Raw genomic sequence first — 19,304 nt, forward strand, 5'->3', positions numbered from 1 at the left:
GACGAGAAATGTAGGGACCAGGGCTGAATAATGGCCGCGGCTTGAGAGGTTGAGAGGCTGAGAGGTCTTGGACGGGGGGATCTATTGGATTCGACGTTGGAGATTCAGCTGGAGATGGATGGATGTGGATTATGGAGGCGGTCGCACCGAGGGCGCCGTGGGTGTGGCGTTACAGTATGACCGGCCAGATTGTGATAATATTGTATTGTTTATATTACTCGTACGAAGTACGTCCGGAACTAAGCATATAATAAGAAGTGAGGAGATGCCAAGTTGCTCTAGAGTGGTGTACTGTACCTAGGTACCTAAAGTAGGTAGGTATGATACTTACTCGATACTCAATACGACTCTACCTTGCATACTTCGCTCGTGCTCCTGTACCACTACGGTACAGTACGGTACCAACCCGTTGGAGACGCGAGCACGGCCAGTGCTAATAATAATATTACAAAGTCTTCATGCCAGAGCCAGATCTCGCCGCCAACAAGGATGCCTCGGGTCAACGCTCCGAGCTGATCTTTCGATTATTCTTCATGATCTCCTCCGTTTCACATACAGTACAGTACTAGGTGCGGACGTACTACGAAGTATGTACGAGTAGTCCTGCCACTGGTTCGAGCTTGCAACCTTTATAACACGCGAACATCAACACCTACACCAACACCAAACACCAACACTAACCCAGAGACACACCTCACGTCAGATATTGCCGCTCGGCGGCCTCGAAATGGCAGGTTGACCCTGCTCGCCACTAGTACTCTCGTTTCCACACCTTGCACACTTCGTGTTCCTGGTATGTACAGCCTTTCAAGCTGATGTTTCTTTTGTCCCCTGGCAGCATGGGAATGGCTCCGAGCTCACGAGTTGTTGCAGCGCATCTGCTGCTGGGGGACGGCAATCTGCTAGTTCTTGCCATTGGCATTCTCCGAGGATTTATCGTGTTGTCACAAGGTGTCGGGCACGGCTTCGGTATACTGTACGAACGCAGTGGCTGATAATGATATGAGCGGATGGTCCGACTCACTCTGAGTGGCCTGTCTCGTCGTTCCGCATTGCATTGCATGTCTATTGCTCGAGTTGTTGCTACATGTATTGTCGTCCTAGTCTTAGCTAGCCCTTTACTTCTTTAGTTTCGTTACCAGTAGTCCTACAACTCATTGGCAGTTTCGTTGATAGTTTCATTCCTTTACTTTCCTGCTAGATTTGTCATTTTATTGGATGCGTTGTGGCACAAACCAATTACTTCACTGTGCCCAAACCTGAGTGGCCTGCTATCTCTTAACTCCAGAAGTGTGCGGGGTTGGGGGAGAGGGAAGCAAATGGGAAAGTATGCAAATTTCCATTGTTACATTCGCCCGCTCTGAACTGTGTCTTTCCGACTCTTTCTGGCACTCCTATTCACTTCCCGCGTAGCGGTTCAATAAGCCTACATCTGAACGCCTCATCGTCGCCACCGACGGATATACCATATTAGAGCAGGAGGTACAACGCAAAATGGCGACCAGACGTTAACACTTACAGGCATCAGTCTATACAATATGTAGAATTGCGTGGAATATTGATCCTCATTTATTGTCCCAATAAAATTTCTGTACAATCGTGTCCCATCCATCCCCCTTTACGCCACGCTAAACATATCCCACGAAAGTTTTACATATTTTGGATTCCAATTTCATTTCTCAGGTCATAAAAACTTAACCTTAGTCCACTCACTAACTTGTACCCCAAGATTCAATCCATTCTGGGCCCACCACTTCTTAACCGCGAAAGTCTCCCCTTCACTCCCTACGCTATCCTCCAGCGCCTCCTCAATATCGCAAGTCTTATATTCGACTCTAGCACCCGTCCGACTGAAAATTTTCCACCACTCTAAGACGTCTACATGACCATTCTTCGTCGGCTCCTCAAGCACCCGACTATCGAAGACCATTTTCTCGCCCTTCAAATCTTTCCATTCATCGAGAACGGCGACGTGACCATGTATCGACGCAATCTTGGCAACTGATTCGGAATGTGCTATTGGGATACCAGATTCATCCCACCAGCGGAGGACTTCAGGTTGGTTATTCTGTGCAGCAGCGAGCAGCGATCTTCCGGGCTTGAGCCGCAGGGCTGGTTGCGGATCTGAGTATGCAGTGGGGGATCCTTCGCCATCTGAGGCAGTAGAAACTTGGAAATTTCCTTGCGCCATGCTGGCTTGTTTCCACCATTCCAGAACTAAAATGTGGCCTTTGGATGATGCTTGCTCAAGCGCGGCTTCGGTGTATTTCAGGGGGAGTCCTGACCGTCGCCACCAGTCGAGGACGTGTATGAAGCCCGATTTGGACGCTCCGTCGATGGCCTCTGCCGTGTAATCCTTGGAGAGGAAGGTTGGTGACGTTCTCCACCATTCTAGGATTTCGATGCGGCCATAGACTGCGGAGGCTTTATTAGGGAGGAGCTTCTGACCGAAAGATGACCAGAAGACATCTTTGAGATTGGTTTCAAGGTAGGTGAGGACATCGGAGAGACAGAATTTGATGATAAGTTTGACACAGAGACTTGATAGATATCGCATCTCTTTAGGTGCGCCCTTCAACTTCTCAATGATTCGTGTTGAGGGTGAGGTGAGGATCGCCCACTCCAGAGAGCGCAGGTAAACGCCCAACTCGTTCTTCGCTTCGTTTGAATTTTGCTGCCATTCAAGAGGTGTAGGTATAGCTGCATAGACATTCAGTGCTCTTGCAACTTCCCAATCCCCAACGTATTCGAAAATAGCACCCCAAATTTCGCGAGGGAGAAGCGTGTCTGTCTTCGTGTTGTACCGTGGAAGTGTAGCGGCCCCTGATGCGGCAATATCGACATCATAGCCAATGGTCAAAAGCTCTGCCTGGTTCTTGATCACATCTACAAGCTCGTTGAATCCATCCCATACCGCAAGGCATTTAGATGGACCCCGAGGGAAATCTTCGTAGTGCCATAATATAGGTTGCATGACCCTTACCCACTGCCATTTCCGCCGAATCTTACTCAATTGCTTCTTCGTCATCGGATTCTCCCACATCGCAGTAGACATCCCAGGAACTAGCAGAATCTTTTTCGAGACGTCCCATCCACGGAGGATTTCCAGCAGAACGCAATCGGCAATGCCGTGCAGCATCTTCGCAAAGGTGTCGGCGTCGATCGGTGCCAGAACCATCATATCCGCCCAGTCACATAACTCGTATGCTTGTTGTCTATAGAACTCGACCTGGCCCCGCTCAATACTCCTCTGCGGCTCCTCCGTCTCCTTGCACGCCTTAAAATATCGGTTCGGCATGGTAAAAGTCTCCTGCGATAATCTATGTGCGGGATAGGCCTCGGCGTCCACAATAGCTCGCGTTTCGATCTTGGGGTTCTTGGAGAGTCGGACGACGAGGGCGACAGCTTGTGCGACATCCTTGGGGCCATTGGAGGCGACCAAGACTTTGAGCTTGGGGGACTCGGCGGTTCGCATATCGGAGATGGAGGATGTCGCCGGAGAGGGCGCCTTGGGGAGGCTCTGGAGGAAGTGTGCTCGTAAGGAAGGCGGATGCTCTGCCATTTTGTGTAGGTTTTACATGCAACAAGACGCGTGAATGTGGAATCGTGACGACTGACACATGTACTGCCGTCAAAGGCGAGAAAAGCGGCCGAGACAGACGTGGTTGACGTCAAGGACGTGGCCAACAAAGAATGGCCGGTGTCGATGGAAGCAACAGTTGGGCATACATTGCATCAAGACCCAAGTCTACAGTATTGATTGAGGATTCAGAGCCACTGGATGTGGGTATATGATATGTAGGTTCCATGCGACAGCTGCTCCTCTCTTCTTTTGGAGATGAGGCTTGGGGATGCAGAATGTGGCGGTACGAAGTGGGTAGTGTCTGTATCAGGATCAGGATCAAGATGGATTATTGAACAAAGTTCTACCAACGCCACTAGTGCCAACCTTAACATTAGTTCGCCACATGGGTACCTAGGTAAGGTATAGGGTACTCGTAAAGGCAGTACTCGTACCTTACCTACAAGCCACTGCTTAATATCGACATCGACATCGACATCGACATTTACGAAGTATCTACTACGGACTACGTACAATACTTCATTACCTACTCGTAAGTGGCTAAACAATCGAGGCAAATTGTTCCGGCTGGCACACGAACATGCGATTTCGGCTGACGGACGGGATATGTAACAATCCAAAGGCGTGCTCTGGGCCCACAAGACCTGTCTCCACGTATCCTTACTAATTTGGCGGGTTTGACGAGAAGAGTGAATGCTAAATGGATGAAATTGCGACGAAGAGATGGTCATATCCGGGAGTTCCACAAAAATGCTCTAGAATGGTGCACGACATCATAGAAAGAGTAACATTAATCGGCGCCGAGTTATATACTCTAAACACCTTAAGCAACCTGTATCCACAAACACACTACGGCGCAACGCCAGAGCGTTATGGTATCAATACTATTAAAGCCAAAATGTAACCCACCCTGTAACACTTACCCAACACTCTCCTCCCTCATCGTCTGCAAAAATTCTCTCCTAGAAATTATCCTCTCCCATGTATGCTTTGCCAGCAGCTTTCGAAACTCCTCGCTCCCTTCGTCGGCATCCAATTCCTTATCATCCCGCGCTGTCCACACACCCTCAATATTTTCCGGGATCCCATTCCCCTTGGTCAATTCCTCCATTACAACCGCCGCATTGCCCGTCTCTATCGTCGTAGCTATCATGGCTTCATTGACAATGGACTTCTGGTAGCCCAGGGCAACATGATGGTCCATGAACTCTTGGAGTTCCGCTAACTTTTGCGCATCGGTTTCGGTGTCGGTGGAGTCAGTAGGAGAGTTTCTGCCTGAGTTCGTATCGTCGGCATAGCTAAGCTTGTCGGATTCTGGATTTTCAGTATGGGAACAAACAGGACTGGGTGTGTTCTTGTCCTTGTTTTCTTCTGGCACCGGATATACAAAATCTTGCGTCTCCGGTTCGAGATGGACTCGTTGGCGCTGAGCCTCCGCATAGGTAATTTTTGGCTGTTGAATCGGGCTAATGAAGACCTCCGGATTATCATCGCCTCTGTGGACTTCGAACTGGGCTCCGAAGCCAACCGAACGTTTAGAGGGCGAGGGGCGGTGGGAGCTCACGCTACGCGTGCTGTTGAGTATATCCGAAGGGGTGACTGGGATGTCTCGCTCCCTGCCTTTTCCTTTATCGACTCGTTGCCTTTTGTTATCTCCGGAGCTAGCCTCGGAGGAATAAGTACTGAAGAAACGTTTGCCTGAAGTCGAAGCCGCTGCTTGAACTGGGGTTGAGGCAGGGTGGTTAATATCACCACTGTAGTGGTGCTCTTCTTCAGGATGTTGTGGTTCGCATGTTGTATCTCCCAGAAGTTGGGCCTCGAGCAGCGCTTGGTCTTGGGATTCGGTTGAATCTTGATTTGCGTTTGCGTATTCCTCCCTTGCTTGTTCAAATTCCGTAAGGATCTCCTCGTAGCACATGCTGAGCTCCCCTGCGGCAGCCGGATGCTGAAACTCGTTGAAGTTGAGTTCTTTTGCTACCCGTGGCCACAAATTCTGTTGAGTTACTTCGTCGTGTCCTCCAAACCCAGGAGAGTTGACCACTTGCCACAGCCTGAAGAGGGGAATTGTTCGGCCAGAGATCGTGGGACGGAAATCCACGACGAGATCCAGCGACTCAGCTAGTAAAGCCAGGTCCTCCTTGAAGAGCTCCTCATTCAATGTGGTAGAATTGAGTGGCCTGCCTGCGACGGTGCCCATGCTCGCGCAGTTAGCGCTTGCTTGGGAGTCCTGAGAGTTTCCGGACGACTCTTGGGGATCTTCGATTTCGGGTATGTTCACCGGTTTTGGATTCTCCGGCATGGCTTCGGATCCTGTATCAGACAATGCGGCTGCTTGTGGACGACATATGGATACCTTTGACTCCTCCGCTGTCTCCTCCTCTGTCTCCTCCACTGCCTCCTTCTGCTCAACCGCTTTCATTTCCCGAGCCTTCTTCATGGGTATAATCTTGTTTCTGAAGTAATTGCGCCACTCTTGTGCAGAGTGAGGAGGATACTATGGGTTAAGATGTGAGTAAAACTATCTTAGACTACCTATCCATCTAGAATTACTTACCGTATCTGCCCATGCACTCCAGGCAGCTATGACTTTTTCATCATCGATATTCATAATATCGTCATACGCATCAAGGAGCTGTTGTTCATCTCGCATAGAGAAAGGCTTCGGTGTTTGAACGCCTGGCTGATCTGCGGTCTGCTTCGGCGGAGTTGTTTGGGGAGGTCGGCTTTGAGCCGCATTTGACGATGATGCATGTGTAGGAGGTCGTGAAACATGTCGACGAGAAATGCGGCTTGTTGGGGGAGGGAGCGGGCCCTCGTCACCCTCTTCGTCAGAAAGCTCCGGCCGAGCGCGATGGGAGACGTATTTCACCCAACGATCTCGCCAAGATTGGAAAGTATGCCGGGAATTCTTGCACAATATATCAACCCAGTGTCTTCCAAAATGAGATGTTGACTTACCACTTTCTCTAGCTGCTTGTAGATTTCATTGCCCTTAGTCGATAAGCCCCGGCGTTCTGCCTCCGCAACCCATTTCATGAGCACACGGTCATCTTCTGATGTGAACGGGGTTCTGCCATATCTTGGAGGCAGTGCCGACCCAACATCTCTGACTTGCGGCTCGGATGGCCCTGCCGGGTATTTCTCCGTGTCCTCCAGCGCGCCATTTTTCAGGGATTGCTCGATCCATTTCCAGGAAACAGAACCTGGCGGAGCGTCTTTTCTTGCGTGATCGGCTATCACGTAGTCGGCCTGCTTCTCTAGCAACACCAACTCGCCTCCATTCGCCTAGTGGATGCAATGTCAGCATGGTAAACGCCGTCGTCCAAGATAGACGCCACATAAACATACCTCAACAGACTGTTTCCAGTACACTCGAAGCGGAACCCGCCGTAGAATAAAGAGCTTAATTCCAGCAAAGAGGTTCCCTGCGCCAGCAACGCCAGCAACGCTATCATAAACAACTCCCGACATGGTAGCGGAGGAGAGGTGGGGGAAGATGTGCGGTTGTTGCCAGGTGTGGACGATTAGGGAGGAGAACGACCTGGTTTTTAAACTCGGGGATGGGTACGAGGAACATTCAGCGTCAAGTTACGGTTGTGTGCTGCAAACGTCAAGGCTGAGTGGGCGAGAAAAGAACCTAAACATTGTCACATTGTCGAATATCATTTTCATCTGTTTGCCTGCTTGCCTCCCGTTCCGGGGACGAGTATCGACGGTGCTTGGTGGAACATGTCTGAGGCCGTTGACCATCGAATCGATGAAATATCAAGACGCGTCCTAGGCGGAGGAACGTTCCGCGGTATCACATGACTTGAAACTGGTACCTAGATACCTTCTTCCGCCTTCAGCCCGTACCCGCGACCGGGACCGTGACATTAATCACTTACCTATCATCTACCTTAGGAACCGCTGGAGTACGAAGTATCATATCTATCAATCTATCATAAAGGTATATTATCTCGACTCTACTCGGTACGAAGGATTTCGGCTACATTCACATCCACATCCACGGTCACACCCGCAGTCGCGTCCGCATCCGCATCCGCATCCACAGTCACGCCCACGCCCACGCCCACGCCCACACTTATATCGATCAGTTGGCAAGCATCATGTGCTATCAAGAATGATATTGGTAATAATCTTGCCTATCTCTGTCCAAGCCCACGCCTGACCAACATGGGCGTTGTCCGGAGGGTCGCAGTTGGTGTTTTGGTCGTCTCGTTTTTGACTTTCGTAGCTTTCTTCGGAAGGCTGCCAGCATTACGGTAAATAGCAAACCTTCAAGCCGCTATTAGTTTCATAGGCTCATACTCACAAGGAACACACCCGTCGGCTTCCTACACAGAGCTATTGTACGGAAACTTTTCAAGTCGTCCCCTTTTGGGTCTGCCGCGTGGAAACGTGCTCAAACAAACACGTTCCCGACGGTGGAAGCCCTTTCTTCTTGGTTTCCTAGCCATTATCCAACTCTCAACCCTGGAGCTTACTGATTTGACCAAATTTAGTGGATTCATTTCCCCAAAGGAATTCGAAATGCTGACCAAAGATTGACCGGAGGGCGACTCAGTGGCTCGGTTTCAAGACTTGCTCATACCTTATGGAATGACCGACACCCCCTTGTTATGGTAGGCTGCATCCCCATTTAGAACCTTATCACATATCTCTTGTTTTTCTTTGCCGTCGTCGAAATCTTATCGGGCGAGTTGCATGAGCGGACGAAAGTTTTTGGGCAATGTGATTTGTTTCGTATCGAAGCACATGGTAGCAAACGAGTATTGAGAGATCCCATCGTATTATTTGACGGCATCTAATAATAGTCTTTGATGCATCATGGCGTTCGGCTGCTGCTAAGATACCTACCCAGGGACGAAGTTTAACCATGTTAACTTGTGGTAGATCTTTTTCATACTATTGCTTGCCATATCGGAATTCTTGTTCCTCCCACCAGCATGGGGGCTCCTCACCAGTTCCCGCAAAGTCACCTCCATCACACTCCTACTTCTCCCATACATCCTTCTCTACGCTTCAGCCGCCACTGATCCCGGCTACACCATGTTGGAAAACCACAGCCACCAAATGTTGTTATACCCTTACGATTTCACAATCTACTACCCCGGCCACAAATGCCGCACGTGTCAGTTTCTCAAGCCAGCTCGGTCAAAACATTGTAGTATTTGCAAACGCTGCATATCAAAAATGGACCATCACTGTATTTTCATCAACAACTGCGTCGGCTATGGAAACCAGCACTGGTTTCTACTTCTACTCCTCAGCACTGCAACTCTAATCACGTATGCATCTTATATTGGATATTCCCTCCTATCCGCCGAAATACTCCATCACCTACCCTCGTGGAGCTTCTCCGGCAAGGGATATAATTGGGCTGAATACTTCAACATCTGGGGCTGGGCCCTCCAAGAATATGTCCGCATCGGCGGCGTAACTCTCCTCTGTTTCCTCACAGCTCCATTAGTTTGGGGCCTTCTGGGCTATCACATTTACCTCATTTGGGCCGGCACCACCACAAACGAATCCATGAAATGGTCCGATTGGGCTGCTGAAATGGCTGACGGTTACGCATTCAAACGGTGCCTTCCCGTCGACCGGCATCGAGATGTAACTATTGAACCACTGGGAACATGCTGGCCCGCTGAAAGTGAACAAGTCATTGTTTGCACAAGTGATGGGCTGCCGCCGAAGGGTACGGGACATGCCGGGACTGGAGAATGGAATCGAGTTTGGAGATTGGCCGACGTGGAAAATCTGTATGATTTGGGATTTTGGGATAACTTGAAGGATGTTTTTTGGCCGAGATACGGGCTTTCGCATGGAGCGGGGAGGCATACCTCTGGGAAGACATCAAACAGTAATTCTTTTGGTGCTTTCGAGTCCATGGCTCCGCCGCGATAGCGTCAGCTTTGCTAGACATGGGGTAGCTTTGACCCACCGAAGCCATCATGGCGTCTTGCTACACAAGGTATATAGAAGCGTACTGCTTCCAGAGCGTTAGCCAACGACTTGTCATTGCCCAAATATTGACGAGTCATCTCAATTGGTACCCACTGACGCCTTTTGACTGGATTGGTTGATATATACCAAATCGTGGAGGCATAAATATATTAGTATGTCCCAGCCAATGTTGCCAACCCATAGCAATTTTGAAATCAGTGGCTACCTATTCATTAGCAGCGTAGATTTCCGACCACATTTCACATCAATATATTTGCCAACCCTTCATCCATTAACGTCAAACATCATGGCATCCAAACGTTCCCTCCAAGACCCAGAAGAGCGGAATCTCAAGCGCATTAAAGCTTCTACAGCGCTGACCTCACTTGTTTCTCCATGGTCATTTGGCTGGCAGAATTCGCTTGACAACCCGGGATCTCTCAAAAGGTCTCTCAGGAACAAGCATCGCAGTGGTCCCTCTGCTCCAACCTTACTCGCCCGAGATCCAATCACTTTCCTCAGCTTGTCAAAAGAAATTCAGGACACTATCTATGGATATGTTCTCATCTCACCTTCACCCCTGATCGCCTGGGCTGGGATGCATGTAGATGAAATGGAGCAGTGGCAGCATGATGAATTTGGTTACACCAAGGGTCCAGCCAGCCTATCTATTCCCCGTTACATTGAGGACTCAATAATTGTCGAAAAAACTGCGTCTAGTTTACTCCGCTGCAATTCTTCCATCTCCCGGCAAGCCGCCAAGATTTTCTACCGCAAGAACACCTTCCGCTTTTTCGGAGAATATACCTGGGGAACGGTGGTTGAGTGGCTCAATGGTATCGGCCCTGTAAATCGGGAGCATCTCACCAAGGTGGAGTTTGGCGTGAGAACACCCCAGCATGTATGGCAGCTTCCCAGTGGTGTTCGAACGCAGCTTGATGAGGACTTTGCTGAACCCGCCCGCGACGAGAATGAGAGGGAGCAGGTCTATCCCCGCAGCCATTTTTTGCATCGCCCTCCGGGTGATGACACGGATGGCGTCGTTGAGAACATCAACCCCGCTATCGAAGACATGATGAGGCTCCTTGGGCGCTGTGACAGCGGGCCAAAGCTGACGATCAGTATGCTTTTGAGATATCGGGTAGTCCCGGGGGTATCCATTACGAACGATCACTATCCTTTTCGGCACTGGTTCGGCATGGACCTGCCGAATGTGCTAGAGTGCTGCCGTCACCTCCACACCGCTGGTGGGGAGAAGAAGGTTGCTGTTCTGTGGAAGATTCAGGAGAACGTCAGGGCGTTTGGTGAGAAAAGACATGCTGTGGAAGGGAGGGGGTGGGAGGTTGTTGGTGAGGTGGAGGATGAGCTGGCTGCGACGATTCCCGTACCTGAGCGGTTGAACTTTTGGGATTTCATGGGTATCGATACTTGGGTCACATTGAGACGCAAGAGGATATATGGTACTGTTTTGGCGGATGACCCTTCTCCGCATTCTTGGGCCGGCTGTTGAGCGGCATATGGAGAGTTCAAACATTTGACAAACTTTGGTGTTCTGGCGCAGAATGCACCTCTAGGAAGCAAATGTTAACCAATACCATTCCTAGCTTCATATTTTAGCACCACGTTTTGGCATCATAGCCACCTCTCCTCTCTACTGTGAAGGCTGTCATGAGCCCTCTAGATAAGTTCAGAGGGAACACCCTCTAACATATAATACCAGTAACCAGAACAATATCAAACTGGCGGAGCGAAGCGCGGCTAGGAACGGCGACCATTTTAGGGAGGTTTGTCGTTTGTTGGACCGGAGTGACCCCAATTTGAGGCAATAAACTCTCATGGTCTCTCCCGAACTGGTTCTTCATATCGCTCAAATATGGGCCAAACAAAATTCCAAGTTGGGCGGCCAAAAGGAGGCTGTCTGTGACGTTTCATATCCTGATTTCTAAGTTTTAGCCACCAAAGAATATATTTTGATTTTCTACGCTTACCCTGGCTATACATTTCTGGGCTGGCCAATGCCACCCTAAATGAATCCTTTCGAGTTTACATCTTCTCGCAATTACTCATTCTCCTATCGTGACTTTTGACACCTCAACGGACGATGGTTTACCTGGAAGACATAGTCCTAGATAGTATTTTCCTACTGTTACAAAGGGCTCTAGGTATACAGCACTTATGGGGATTCATTTGAGCCTCGCCTCGTATGTATCGCGCCTTTTGACATTATCGAGAAGTCGTATTATCAATTGTCATTACCCGCGAGTTTGGATGACATTATTAGTGATGCTCGACCTGGCCTAGAACCAGCACTCTTACGGCCTCGTGGTCTCTCAAAAGATCAATATTTAGCATAGATATAAGCATATCAAAGTAGCAAGACAATCGAGATTTCCCTTTTAAAAAATCTTCCACTCTCATACCTTTTACCGTTATGGCAGATCCATCAAGGCGCCAAATACACAGCCGAATGCTTGTTAACACGAGCCTCTATATTCTGAAGAGCATAGGATTGAGTACGCAGAGAGCTTTGGGCGTAGACGATATTCCTTACACGTTTGCAATAATGTTTCGCTACACTCAAGACATTGGAGCTACGAAACGTCTTTACTATAAAAGCAGCTACTTTCTCGTAAATTGCGAAAAAGCACTCCTACCGTTTACCCACCATTTCTTGACCGAGACTCTAGATGAGGAGCCGTATCATCCAACTTTCATAACCCCTGAGTTTGAAGCGCACGAGGAGGCCTTACATGGCGGGGTATAGGTGGAATTTCAGGGAGATTCTACTAATCAGTCGAACGGGATTTCGCCTTGGTGCCACGAGTTTCAGCCACGTAAGCCTTGCACTGAGGCTACCGGTGGCTGTCCGATTAGAGAGGGCTTAAGGCGTTTGGATATATATTCGGGGTAGCGAGCGACTTTGTGATTCAGGTACCTTACCAAAAGACTGAGGTCAACTCCAGACCCTGAACTCTCTATCGCACAGAACATGCTGTCCAGTAACTGGTGTGACGGAGTATTACAAAGCACAGTGAAGAGTTTCCCAAGGCCAGTATTCTCGAAACAAAGTGTGGAGGATAGGATAAGAAAGGTTGTAGGCTCACACAAGCCACCTATAGCATAATAATGACCTCCTAAGCTATTCCAACTTCAACAGCCACTCTCGCCTGGGAGACTTAATCCTCCAAGAAATGAATTCAGAGGTTTGTTCTGAAGGCGCTTGGAATGATTTTATGGCGACTAGAGAGCGGAATGGCTGTAGCCCTGCTGGCTGTACCCTTCCTCAGTCAAGGGGTCTATATTAGGACTTTTATGTCTTCTAGATCCTTTCTGTCCATCTAGTATCGCCTTAATGGATATGAAAAGCGATAGCTGCTACGCAATATACCCGTCTACCTCCACTGCTTTGCATGGGATATGCTAGCTATCTAGCTTCCTCTCTCCGTGCTGCTCTCGATGACTCTATCGTAATAGGATTTGCTTGCTAAAGCTCTTCACTCAGCTCGCAGACTTCCATCCACTGCCACCCAACCACTCTGTCTCTTTTCCAGCTCGCCAATTCTCTCTATCCAAACTCGCCCTCGCAACCTCAATATCAGTCTTAATATCCTTAATCAAGCTCTCCACATCCACATAATCGAATTCCTTCCGAATAAATCCCATAAGGCACACCCTCATCCATGCACCGTAAAAGTCCTGCGCAAATTCATGCATGATATGTACCTCTGCGCTGCGCACGGTATTTTTGTAGAACGGATTGTAGCCAATCGACATAACCATAGGGTACATGCGCCAATTTGGGTGTGAGGTGGAAATGGGAGAACGAGAAGAGAGGTCTGGATGAGAGTCGGGCAATCTGATACCCGCCCAGCCAAAGTAGACGCCGCTTTCTGCAGCTTCAAGCCATGACACGCCTTCCACTGGTATGTTCGCGGTCGGGATACCGAGCTATATCATTGACGTTCACATCAGCGTTCGGGTGCTTCGTGGCAGAGAGGTACAATAACGTGGCGAGATTGGCGACGATATAAAAATGGCAGATTTAATACTAATAGCAAAGAACTTTCAATACCTCCTTAGAACCTCTCCCAAACCCAGAGACGACTTCTCCTTCCATACGCAACGGAAACGGCGATTCGGGACCGGAATCATTGCCCACTATCGACGCCCGAGGCGCTGGAGGCGGGCGAATTGGAGCCTGATGCGACATTTTGGCGGAGGACGTACGAAAGAGGACGTACGAAAGAGGACTCTGCGAATTGTCTTGTACTAGTGGGCTCTCGGACGAGTATAACGGAAATGGTGAGCACTCCAATGTGGCCGAGTTAAGATAAAGATCCATTGCTTGTGTAAGCAAGGCTGCGAGTTTTGGCCAGCCACCTACCCTCCTTAGGTACCTAGGTACTGTAGGCACGGTTTATTGAGGAGTTGTGGCTAGCGGTGCTGTGGCTGGAGCACCCGAGCAGCCAATAAATATCCCTTAGCCGAAGATCTGCCGAGAGCAACATAGCCATTGGTGATTGCCATGCAAATCATGACGTACGTTGCACAGCATCTGTTATATTCCTTCCTAAGGTACCTAGGTATGGACAGTAAATTACGAGATATTGCGGTATGGTGCGAAGGAAGATGATGAGGAATCATCCCTTAACACCTTTCGTATTCTTGGTCTTGAACGGGTTAACTTCATAGTACTGTGCTCCCTCTATATTTACAAATTATTTATAATCTATTCATAAGTGACTAATTGCCAGTTCAAGAGTGGGACACCGGAAACAAATTGCCGTACCTTAAAGCCGAAGCCAAAGAGCTACACCACGAACTAGGAAGACGCCAACACTACGAATCATAACATCCACAAGCAGCAAAACCCATGGCCCGTCAAGGCCTAATACTGGGGCACCGGCAGCTAGCGGCAGCTTCCCTTCCCCCTAACCTGAGCCCCCTGGCGGCGACGTTAGCATACGACGTTCCAGCACTAAACTCCAGTAACAGCTAAAATCCAAATTCTTGTCATCAGTCTTGACTCCCATCTCAATCCTCATAGCTGTCGACGCACCAGACTGTTTGGCCGTCCTGTTATGTCATGCTGGGGGGAAATGTATAGCCGCTGGGGATAGGTTTGAATTCAGGTTGGCATTGGAAGGACGCTGCTTCTACCACCTGCTTGGCGCCTACTGTTAACCATATACTACGTACTCGTACAATGGCAGAAGCTAGCGGGAGACACGAGGAGAAAGCCTCGACAGGCCGTTCGGAGTCGAGTGTCGAGACGGAGCCACCACCCTCCATGGAATTCCAACCGATCAGCTCCCAGCAGGATATTAGTCGACCCGGCTCCCGAGGTAACAAAGCTATATCCCTTCGATCACTGAGTCGCACACGCTCGAATAATGGATATGGCTGTGATGAAAGGGGTAGCACAGAAGAGGATAGGGTTGCTGTTGAAAATGGGCCAACGCCGGAGAAGGATCCATTCGAAGTTCGTTGGGAGGGAGGCGAGGGTGATCCGTTGAACCCAAGAGGTTTTGCGTTAGCAAGAAAGTGGGTGATTGTGCTGATTATTAGTGCGTCCTCAATCTGCGTGTAAGTGAATTTTCGATCTCTTATTTTCCGTTGGGATTGCAGGAGGATGCGGTCTATGGGACGAATCGACTCTAGACCTCGATGGGAGGTGCGATGTTAGCAGAGCTATATGAAAAACATGGCTAGGACGACTCTATGTTACATCACTTGGATGCTTGCAGTGATCAATGCTTATAAACGTTCCTGTTATAGAACCTGTACCTCCTCGATGTACACATCCGTTTACTCCCAGATGGAAAAGGAATTCAATTGCTCGCGGATTGTTGCAACCCTTGGTTTGTCGACCTTCATAATGGGCCTTGGGATGGGTCCTATGTTATTGGGACCGCTTTCGTTAGTCTATCCTGTGCAATTGAGGGCTCCTTCTAACCTTCATAGCGAGTTCTATGGACGCCGACCGATATACCTCGTTTCCTTCACTTTCTTCATTATCTGGATTATACCTTCCGCCGTTGCGCGAAATATCCAAACGATGCTCGTGGCCAGATTCATAGATGGCCTGTCAGGAAGCGCGTTCTTGTCAGTCGCAGGAGGAACAGTTGGTGACTTGTTTAACCGTGAACAACTGCAGTTTCCGATGATGATTTACACCGCATCCCCTTTTATGGGGCCGGCTCTTGGACCGCTCATTGGAGGGTTCATCAACCAGTATACAAGCTGGCGGTGGACTTTCTACGTCTTGCTCATCTGGTCAGGTGCCAATCTAGGCATGATCGCTTTTCTGGTCCCGGAGACTTATCACCCTGTTCTTTTGAGGAACAAGGCCAGGAAAGTCAGGAAAGAGACTGGCGATGAACGGTGGAAAGCGCCTATAGAGAAAAGCGACAAGTCAATTCCGAGAACCATCGCGTATTCATTGCTTCGACCTTTCCAGCTACTTCTCCTCGAGCCGATGTGTACAAACCTCTGCTTGTTCTCAGCAATCCTGCTTGGCATCTTGTATCTTTTCTTCGGCGCATTCGGCGTCGTGTTCGGCACTCATCATGGGTTCTCTTTATCACAAACTGGTCTAAGCTTCCTAGGCATCTTTATCGGAATGGTAGCTGGTGCGATGACGGATCCGCTCTGGCACAAAAACTATAGGAGGCTGATCAAGAAGCGGGAAGAAGCTACCGGGGAAATTGGAGGGAGTGAACCCGAATTCAGACTTCCTCCTGCTATCGCGGGATCGTTCCTCGTGCCAATTGGCCTCTTCCTCTTTGCGGTAAGAATGCCTGTTTGGGATTTATCCTCGAATCGCCAGACGCCGTTGGCTCCTCTCATGAACCCGCCATTCACTTCGATCACGATGTGCCTCTTCACCTAAAGGATTGTTGAACAGAGTATGCTGACTGGGGACCAATTAGTGGACTACGTACCCCTCCATACACTGGATGGTTCCAATCATTGGATCGGCCATTTTTGGGATGGGGTGAGTGGCAGCCCTTTCGTTTTGTCTTGGTTTTGGGTGGGCGCCATTGATTTACTCGTAGAGTTAATGTACAGTACGAGGCGCTGGCGGGCACGTATCCGCTTGAGGTGCCCAGTGGCGCTGAATACGAATTGTACCTGCGTTGAATGCGCCTCTCGACCACGAAGCTATTAAGCCATTTTCAATACTCGGTGTTGTGCAGTTGCATTGTCAAGCCAGCGGCTACTCGGTGTCGTCTCGGCTCGTTCTCAGAGCACCTAATTTTTAACCGCCGAGTTGCAAGATTTTTCTCAGTGGAAACGAATTGCCGGCGTGAACTCGTGAGAGAGGACTATCAATCTCTATAGGAGCCTTAGACAAGTGTTTCTAAGCAATGCATCGCGCAATCACACTCACCTGACGCCTCGTTTTCATGCACGTGTTATCACACCAAAATGTACGCGGCCGCTAACCACTGGAGTACCTCTATGCAGAACGCTCCTCGTCTTCAGCGGGATATTTACGTTTCTGGTCGACGCATATCCTCTTTATGCAGCCTCTGCGTTGGCTGCGAATAGCTTTGCACGAAGTAGTTTTGGAGGTAAGTAGTTGCGTGTCTCAGCCCCTTCTGCGAGGACCACTTCCACTGGTATGATGGGACTAACCAGTGTTATGTTATAGCTGCGTTTCCGCTTTTTGGCATTCAAATGTACCACCGGTTGGGCGATCAATGGGCCACGACCTTGCTGGCCTTCCTCACAGTTGCTATGATGCCATTTCCGTATGTATTCTTTAAGTACGGCAAGAGGATAAGGGGCAGGAGCCGTTTTGCATCTGGGCACCCGTGATGTCGATCAAGTATGGCGCCGTCAAGAGGGGCTGGGGCGTGTTATTGGATCTGTGCAATTGTTGGGTGTATCAATAGATAATGGACGCGGCTGGTTTAAACACGGGGAACGCCATTTGCCTTGGAATACCCAGGAGGAGAATAGCATCGTCAAGACTCCTTTGACATGGTGTACGATTTGTCATGTTTACATACGCCAGCCGTGACTCGCGGATGGATTGGGATCTGGAGGTTGTGCTTCAACGAATCGGCCAGCTGAGCCGTGGCATGGCCAGCGCCCATTCTTTCTTATACGAATATAATCTTGCGTAGACCCGTACCGGGCATGGTAACGGGGTGGCGGTTGCACGGCGTCTTGCTGGTAGAATAGCTGGTGGGGGGTCATATGATGGTCAACATATGTGCATCCAGTGTTGGCCGCCTTGAAGCTTGTCACAGAGATCACCACACCACACTCTTTCAATGGCGGGCCCGCGATGCCGGTGCAGCAGCTTCCAATCATCAAGCATCAAGCATCACAATACGAGAAGTAGGACAAACCACCACCCTTGTGCACGCGCCTGCAAAGGATCGGGCTCACCAGTTACTAGAAGCATCCCAGGGCTTTCTTCAATTGCATACCTCCAGGTTTCCGGGGACTGGCAGCGCCAGTACCTTGCAGCACCACCAGTGCCTACGTGCCAGGGACCACATAGTATAGGATCGTAGGACTGGCTATGCTGCGACCATGCTGTACTCCGGCTGCGGGGACCCTTATCTTATTTTTATTCTATAGTGCTTACTGCGTACCTACGTACTATCATTGCAAAGCTGTTTATACCATTGCCTTTCTTAGCTTGGCTTGCGAACTCCAATCCGCGCCTTGCCAATAATCGAGTCTCATAATTCCTGACCCTAGAATCCAAGATGCCGTGGGAAGGCCACCCGCAATATGCAACCGCAAGGTGCTGCCCCTCTCCTTTTCCTTCTTGGCCCTCGTAGTAATGGGTTGGCATTGGTGTTGGCGTTGGTACTCGTAAGGAGGTAAATAAGGTAAATGGGGAAAATAAGAAAAGGGCGGAACATGCGCAATCGGAGTGCCGCCATCTGACCGAGTATGACGATAGATCCTAGTAGTATGAACGAAGCACATGTACAGCACTCGTCCAGTCCCTTTGAGTTTTGCTTTTCGATACTGTAGTATTCAGGACCCTCGACCTGGACCTCGGCCCCTTCGGTACTCGCCACTCGCCTTTTACCCGCTCCCCCGCCCCCTATTTCCCCCTATTCCCCCCGACTCACCCTATCCCCCATCGGGAGTTCTTAGCGAGGCATTGTGGCTGACAAAGCACATCCATCGAAACATCCCGGTCGACCTCCGCAGCCGATTGAACCAAAGCCTCTTCATCTTCTTCACCACATCTTCACCACTTCACCACCTCACCACCACCATCACCGCCCCCAACCTCTGCCTTATACCCTTCCTATGGACATTGCCCACCACAATCCGCAAACTAAAACCTTGCTGCCACTCCTACCGCTGTCCAGGAGCCATACAGTTGTAACACCCGCTCTCCATCTGCCACTTCCCCCACGACCAATAGCAGCTCTCTCAGAACCCCAATTGGCTCGCCGCCGCCGTTGCGATTCTTTATTTTACCTCATCTCACCTCGTCACATCAATCACATCAATCACATCACAGAGCTACAACAGACCCAGAGACCCAGATCCCAGAGTAGATCGCTGCGCTGCGCTAAACGCCTCTGCTACCCCCCCACGTCGGCACTCTACGCCTGAGAAGATCCAGTAGCCCGGATCACAATCTTTTCATATAGCCTTCCAGGGGATCTTGCGTGTTCACCTGCAAGCCCTATTCGAAGAACAGAGATCATCCCGCTCACCATTACCCTGGCACGCAATAATCGGTATACCCCCCATTGGAGTTCGTACTGCGCCGCTGTGGGCAAAG

The 19,304-nt window shown here is 49.7% G+C and overlaps 6 protein-coding genes across 6 annotated transcripts; 3 read left to right on the top strand and 3 right to left on the bottom strand.

The window, feature by feature from the left end:
• Positions 1–1,684: 1,684 nt before the first annotated feature.
• BP5553_04425 (uncharacterized protein) lies at positions 1,685–3,562 on the bottom strand (the record flags this gene model as incomplete). Its single annotated transcript, XM_032013048.1, has 1 exon — positions 1,685–3,562. One exon carries the CDS (start codon positions 3,560–3,562, stop codon positions 1,685–1,687), a length of 1,878 nt encoding a protein of 625 aa, XP_031869648.1.
• A 940-nt stretch (positions 3,563–4,502) lies between these two features.
• BP5553_04426 (uncharacterized protein) lies at positions 4,503–7,054 on the bottom strand (the record flags this gene model as incomplete). The annotated part of the gene is made up of 4 exons (XM_032013049.1): positions 4,503–6,077; positions 6,138–6,491; positions 6,542–6,868; positions 6,932–7,054. 4 exons carry the CDS (start codon positions 7,052–7,054, stop codon positions 4,503–4,505), a joined length of 2,379 nt encoding a protein of 792 aa, XP_031869649.1.
• Positions 7,055–8,779: 1,725 nt separating this feature from the next.
• Positions 8,780–9,493, top strand: BP5553_04427 (uncharacterized protein; the record flags this gene model as incomplete). The annotated part of the gene is made up of 1 exon (XM_032013050.1): positions 8,780–9,493. One exon carries the CDS (start codon positions 8,780–8,782, stop codon positions 9,491–9,493), a length of 714 nt encoding a protein of 237 aa, XP_031869650.1.
• Positions 9,494–9,839: 346 nt separating this feature from the next.
• BP5553_04428 (uncharacterized protein) lies at positions 9,840–11,042 on the top strand (the record flags this gene model as incomplete). Its single annotated transcript, XM_032013051.1, has 1 exon — positions 9,840–11,042. The coding sequence occupies one exon, from the start codon at positions 9,840–9,842 to the stop codon at positions 11,040–11,042; it is 1,203 nt and encodes a 400-aa protein (XP_031869651.1).
• Positions 11,043–13,030: 1,988 nt separating this feature from the next.
• On the bottom strand, positions 13,031–13,742 carry BP5553_04429 (uncharacterized protein; the record flags this gene model as incomplete). The annotated part of the gene is made up of 2 exons (XM_032013052.1): positions 13,031–13,480; positions 13,605–13,742. The coding sequence occupies 2 exons, from the start codon at positions 13,740–13,742 to the stop codon at positions 13,031–13,033; spliced, it is 588 nt and encodes a 195-aa protein (XP_031869652.1).
• A 996-nt stretch (positions 13,743–14,738) lies between these two features.
• On the top strand, positions 14,739–16,424 carry BP5553_04430 (MFS general substrate transporter; the record flags this gene model as incomplete). Its single annotated transcript, XM_032013053.1, has 3 exons — positions 14,739–15,118; positions 15,311–15,451; positions 15,497–16,424. 3 exons carry the CDS (start codon positions 14,739–14,741, stop codon positions 16,422–16,424), a joined length of 1,449 nt encoding a protein of 482 aa, XP_031869653.1.
• Between the last annotated feature and the right edge of the window lie 2,880 nt (positions 16,425–19,304).

The sequence above is a fragment of the Venustampulla echinocandica genome (genome assembly GCF_003357145.1).
Source record: "Venustampulla echinocandica strain BP 5553 chromosome Unknown scaffold_2, whole genome shotgun sequence".
NCBI classification, from domain to species: Eukaryota; Fungi; Ascomycota; class Leotiomycetes; order Helotiales; family Pleuroascaceae; genus Venustampulla; species Venustampulla echinocandica.